General features: G+C 31.5%; 2 protein-coding genes across 2 annotated transcripts; one reads left to right on the top strand and one right to left on the bottom strand.

Moving 5' to 3' along the window:
- The first annotated feature begins 220 nt into the window (after window positions 1–220).
- LOC119604524 (nascent polypeptide-associated complex subunit alpha) lies at window positions 221–1,716 on the top strand. The gene is made up of 2 exons (XM_037957201.1): window positions 221–356; window positions 704–1,716. Exon 2 carries the CDS (start codon window positions 716–718, stop codon window positions 1,376–1,378), a length of 663 nt encoding a protein of 220 aa, XP_037813129.1. The 5' UTR covers window positions 221–356; window positions 704–715; the 3' UTR covers window positions 1,379–1,716.
- Window positions 1,717–4,979: 3,263 nt separating this feature from the next.
- On the bottom strand, window positions 4,980–6,124 carry LOC119604523 (diacylglycerol kinase epsilon). Its single transcript, XM_037957200.1, has 5 exons — window positions 6,000–6,124; window positions 5,727–5,933; window positions 5,504–5,669; window positions 5,246–5,397; window positions 4,980–5,180 (listed from the first exon to the last, which is right to left on the bottom strand). The coding sequence occupies exons 1-5, from the start codon at window positions 6,090–6,092 to the stop codon at window positions 5,064–5,066; spliced, it is 735 nt and encodes a 244-aa protein (XP_037813128.1). The 5' UTR covers window positions 6,093–6,124; the 3' UTR covers window positions 4,980–5,063.
- Between the last annotated feature and the right edge of the window lie 412 nt (window positions 6,125–6,536).

Below are 6,536 nucleotides of genomic sequence, written 5' to 3'. Positions count from 1 at the left end.
ATACTATAGACTAGACTAAAGACTAGTGTATAAACTAGATTATAGACTATAGATAAGTCTATTGAATACTATGTACTATTAACTAATATTATTACTATTAATGTATTGATATGTATTATTAATGCTCACAAAGCAATTTTTATTTTTAACGCATTTTTAACAACACCCCATAATATACAACCCTGTATAAGCCATAGCACGAAATTGACAACCAGATGTCGCTGCCGCACAAAACAAATGTCAATTAGCAAAACAGCCCAGCGAGAAAAAAATTGCAGGTTAGACAACTTTTCAAAAAAATAATTCTTTTTGTCAAAAAATTGTAATTTCTTCGTGCAGGGTGAATTTTTTCACAGGTAAAAAATCGACAATTTTCTTAAACATCCATGTAAAAAATTAACAAAAAATATGCACAAATTGTTTTTAATCAACAACAAAATCAAAGTGAATGAAAATTTTATAATAATTGTGAAAGAAATGGCAAAATAACAAATATAAATAAACAGCTTGAAGTTTGACCCCCTCAGCTAATAAAGAGACAGAACATGAAAAAGAGTTGAAAGCGATTACGACAAGGGTTAAAAGCCGGTGGGGTTAATTAATAAGAGTGAAAAGTGTGAATTAGTTTAAAAATATTAGAAAATTTGCACAACTTATGAAAACTTTTAATTAAATTATAATTGATTTTTCTCATACATTTTAGTAACAAACAAAAATGCCAGAACTTACTGAAATTAAGGCCGATGCCCCCACTACCTCTGCTGCTCCTGCTGAGGCTAAGGCTGTTGAAGATGTTCGCGTAGAAGATGACGGCAGTGATAGTGACTCTGAGGACACCATTCCCGAGTTGGAAGATGCCGGTGCTGGTGCTACCCAATTGGGTGGTGGTGCCACCGGTTTGCCCATTGACCTTGTCTCCAAGGCCAAGCAATCTCGCGGTGAAAAGAAAGCCCGCAAGATTATGCTCAAGTTGGGTTTGAAACAAATCCAAGGTGTCAACCGTGTCACCATCCGCAAATCCAAGAACATCTTGTTCGTCATCAACAACCCCGATGTCTACAAGAACCCCCACAGTGATACCTACATTGTCTTCGGTGAAGCCAAAATCGAAGATTTGTCTCAACAAGCCCAAGTTGCTGCTGCTGAGAAATTCAAGACCCCCGAAGCTGCCGGAGCTGCTGATACCATTGGTACAACCTCCTCCGTTGCACCCATTGCCGAAGAAGACGAAGAAGAAGTTGACGAGACCGGTGTCGATGAGAAGGACATTGAGTTGGTCATCAATCAAGCCAATACTACCCGCGCTAAGGCTATTAAGGCACTTAAGAACAATAACAATGATATTGTCAATGCCATCATGGAACTGACGATGCTTTAAATTCTATTTTCTCATCGCTCTAAACTAAGCAACCCCCTCCCCCCAAATTTTAAGCTAGAGAGTAGAGTTTAATGGCCTGCATTTTAAGTTTAGTACCCGCCTCAGCAAAAACTACACAACAACAATGTAATCACATTTTTTTTATTATATTATTAATTATAATATGAAGAAAAAACAACAACTACTACAAATTAATAATACAGACTTTTTTTCGTTATTACAAAATTTTTGAATGTTAATTAGTATAGTCTTTCGCTTGGACTTGTTTCCTAAGACGTAAAGCTAGGCTTATTTAATATAACATTAACTATATATTAAAAAAAAAAACATCTTTGGTATTTGCTTTTATTTTATTTTTGTCTTATAATTTGTTATTATATTTCAAGACCAGAGTTTAAGAAGAAAAAGAATTGAAAGATTTAAGTAAAATAAAAACAAAAAATATATTTTTATTTCAGTTAACAACTTGAAATTTTTAAAAAGAAAAATACCAAAAATATTAAGTGTTTTTTTTTTTTGGATCGAGTTACAGAAAGTCCAATTAAGGGAGTAATTATTAGTTAATGCCGATAAATAGAAAATGAAAGTTGAAGTGAGGCAGCACATGTGATAAATAGAATGATGAGTCATGGTATGTTGTTAGTGAGAAACCCAAAAATGAAGACCTTGAAATATTATAAATTATGAAGAGAACAAAATACTATCATAGAACTCTGTTCAAAAATTCAACATTTACCTATCCGCGACTCTTCTAAAAAGTCTTTATGAGCCCCTCTTTTGATCAGTTCTGACTCATTTTTTAAACACTTTTGAGTCATTCACCCCTATTCCGCATTTCGATTACGTTTCCTCATTCAGTTACGCTACGATCGAAAATTGGTATTCCAACAAATCGGAATCGTAAGAAGAAGCAATACCATTTTATTGCAATGCTTTACGATTATATGTATTCTGCATTACGATCGTAACTACCTTTTTCTAAGTTCGTGTGTGAGAGTGAAAGTGATGGTTGATATGTCTTTCTCTCACACACAAATTCCAAAGTTTCCTTGTGTGTACCGGCACTTACAAACAAATACAATAATAAAGAACACAGTTCTTGATCTTTCGACAGTACGAAATCTTCCCAGCTAGCATTGTTTTTAATTTTTAATCAAATTTGAGTCATTTATGACTTTTCTGCACGATTAAAATGATTATATATGCTCTTATTTTCTGATCATAAATGATGCATTCGTAGAGAGAAAATGGTAACCTATCCGCGACTCTTCTAAAAGAGTCTTTTATGAGTCTTCTGATCACTTCTAACTCATTTTTGGAGTCACTAATGAGTCTAATTTCTGGTCGTTTTACTGACCAGTATTCGAACACCAGGATTATCGATATGTAATCAGTTTTTAATCATATATCGGGATCATTTTGGAATCTTTTTTTAAGAGTACAACTTATTAATCTCTTTTAGGTCATCAAAAAGAGTCAAAGTAGACTCAGCTTACTGACTAATCATCCTATAATTTTCCAATTGGCAGCTGGGAACTATTACTTTTTGAGTTTTCTATAATATTGAACCCAAAACGGTGTAAATAAGTAGTATTTTTTTGATCTTCAAAAGGTACTTTTTGAGTTTTCTATAATATTGAACCTAGAAACATAAAATTAAACATTCAGAGCCGTTAACACCACCTCCGGTTATCGTTTAACCTGTAGATATTCTGCCGGTTAAAATATTTTTTGTATGAAAACTGTCAATTAAACCTTACGATAAAATATAACCAGATATTGGTGGTCAGGGTCATTAGTGAATGAAAATCTGTAGGAAAGAAATGTAGGTACTTTTTCGTAATATGGAACATAGAAACATATAAAAGCGAAACGGGTACTTTTTGAATATTTTACAATATTAAGCAAAAATAATGCTAAATTAAACACGCTACATACTAATTGAATGCAAATCTATAAAAGTTGACTTTCTGGTACTTTTTTGTCATTCAATTGATACTTTTTGATCTTCTGAATTATTAAACCTAGAACAAATTTAGACTTAACGATGATAGGTCATCAAATTGGCTTAGGTACTATCGAATATCAAACAGAGATATCAGAATCTATACTGATAGTTAAACCGCTATTAAAACCCTGATCGGTGTATATTCTACATCAAGACTTGTCCAAGAATGCAGGTCGTCTCTTAATAATATGGCGAGACATTCAACAAATACCATTGTTTGGTTCAGAGGACACAATTAGCAACAATATTGCTTATACTTTGTCGAAACCTGGAACGAGGATGGCCATACTGTATATAGACCAGTTTTGTGGTGTCCCCCTATCGACCATTAAGAAACATACATATGTATGTATATACGATACATGATATAATTTAGATCAAGACAGTTGGTCTCATGAGTTATATAAGTTATTACTTGCTATTGCAAGTTTGGAACCATGCAAGACACGTGCGTCATGTATACAACTACTTCTGTAAAATCTGCCAAAATAAGGATGAGGAGAAAACAATTACTCATCTTCTGCGTAACTGCCCGTCCCTTGAAACGATTCGCTATCAAATGTTAGGGTCCTCACATTTCTCAGATCTATCTGATCTGTCAAACCTTCAACTAGAACGTATTCTCGCATTTCTAAATTTGTCTAAACTTAGTCTTACACTATGATTTTAATGAAAATCTATAATAAAAATACATTCTGCTCCTTTTTTTGTTTCCAACTAGTTTTATTTTTGGAATAAATTACGTACCGACTGCTTTTTTTAACACACTATGCTAAAGGGTATTTAACTTGCGGTACAGGCGAATATAGAACTCCTAATTGTTTAAGTTTCCATTAGATAAGAAGTAAAATTCGTGGGTTTTTAAAATTCAAACTAATCGTTAGCGGTTATGTTAAAGGTCTATCAGAAAGTTTTAGGTTTAATAGTAGCCTTTTTAGCGGTCGCGTATGCTTTTACATTTTTCTATGTATTATCACTTCTGTTATTCGATATATTATTGGACTATTATAGTCCAATGTCTTTAAGTCGATATTTTAATATTAAATGAAACAAATAAAAACAAGTTTTAATATATGTATGTGTAAACTACTTTTATTAAGGGGATATACAAAAAATTTGGACACAATATATAATTAGTAATAAATTAAAAATTAATTTATTTTTTTCATTCATTCACAATATTAAATATTTTAGTTTTTATTAAAGTTAAGTAAAGATTTTTGTATATTAAAAACTAACTACAAACAAATGCTTTTAAAAAATTTTGTTAATACTAAAATAAATAGTTAAATAAACCCAGATTTCAAAAAAAAAAAATAAACCAAAAATTTTAATAAAATATGGGTCTATAAGAGATTCTTTGTTCAAAATTTAAAACTTTGGGAAAAAAGTTGACCAGATTTTCTAGACAAAATGTTTTAGTAAAAAAAATAAAAAAATCCATTCCTATTTTAAATTCAAAATAAATAAATTAAAAAAAATGTCTTTTGCCTTAAAATCGTAACTACTAAAATTACACAAAAAACACCAACTCGCATACCTAAATAAAAATATGTATAACTAACTAACTTAAGTACTTGGGTACTTTTTTTAAAAAGTTAATGGACCTGTTTTTAGACTTAAAGTTAAGATATTAAGAAAATCGTTTTAAACGTTGAAATGTTTACGAAATATGTATTAAGTTTCTAATTTCAGCATACGAGCTTGACTTCTAGCTTGTAAATGCATATCAGCCGGTGCCTGCATCCAGGGTTCACCATCAGCCTGCATGGGACAAGTAGTTTTAACCACCAGCTGTGTTTAATAAGCAACAATAAAATTTTAGTTTTAAACTTTTACTTTTAACACGTATTAATTACCTTTATATTTTTAGCTTGGCCAATTCTTACCGGCTTACTAATGCCCATTTGCAATTGGGCAATATGGAACGAAGAGACAATACCAAACACTTCCATAGTTCTATCCGAAATGGAATTGATTATTTTCACCGAATCATCGGCATTACTTAGTTCTGAAATAGTTTACAAATGAAATAGTTTTTGATAGTCAAATAAAGCAGATTTATTTCTTTTCTAAACGTGGCTGAAGGAAATAATGTAACTGCACCTCATACATACCACACAATTTACAACCAGCACCCCATGAATCAATATTTAGGAAGACAATCGATTGTAATTCTGGCAATTTAACCAATTCATTATCTAAATATAAATCGATTTTTTGCTCTAAACCCTCACAGTCACGTTGTACTATTTGTTGAGTGCCAAAACCGAAATATATTAACTGAAATTAAATCTACATCAAATAACACCATATCTTTTAAATCTCTTCACACTTTACCTTATTAAATATCCTACTACTTAAGACATAAAACTTTGACTCTCTGGTCTTGTGGAAGTTATAAGTGACTAACGCATCCACGCCCACACTAAAGTAGTTGTAAACATGTACCGTTTTAATGGGTTGCCTTTGTATGGGTAAACGATAGTGTAGCTTTTCGATTTTTAAATCAAAACGATCAAGATTTATTGAACGTGCTTTTCTAATCTGTAATTGAAGTTTGTTACGTAAAATTTAGATAAATATACTTAAACAAATATGTGCTGAACTTACACTTCTTAGGATTTTTACCGGATCTAGTGTGGATGGTGGTTCTGCACCCCATCCTAAAATGCGTGAGAGATCATTGCCGGTGCCCAAGGGCATTATGGCAACTGCGGGTATTGGCTAAAAATACAAAACGAAATTCAGATGAACCGAATGCTATTGTAGAGCTTTAATTGATTGACTATCTCTCTCTCTCTATCTATCTATCTATCTATCTATCTATCTATCTATCTATCTATCTATCTATCTATCTATCTATCTATCTATCTATCTATCTATCTATCTATCTATCTATCTATCTATCTATCTATCTATCTATCTATCTATATATATATATATATATATATCTATCTATCTATCTATCTATCTATCTATCTATCTATCTATCTATCTATCTATCTATCTATCTATCTATCTATCTATCTACCTACCTACCTATCTATCTATCTATCTATCTATCTATCTATCTATCTATCTACCTATCTATCTATCTATCTATCTATCTATCTATCTATATATATATATATATATATATATATCTAT

This window comes from Lucilia sericata, unplaced genomic scaffold (assembly GCF_015586225.1).
Source record: "Lucilia sericata isolate MDLA Ls3-8-SP2 unplaced genomic scaffold, ASM1558622v1 Contig000401F_arrow, whole genome shotgun sequence".
Taxonomy (NCBI): Eukaryota; Metazoa; Arthropoda; class Insecta; order Diptera; family Calliphoridae; genus Lucilia; species Lucilia sericata.
This window is presented reverse-complemented; position numbering and strand designations above follow the sequence as displayed.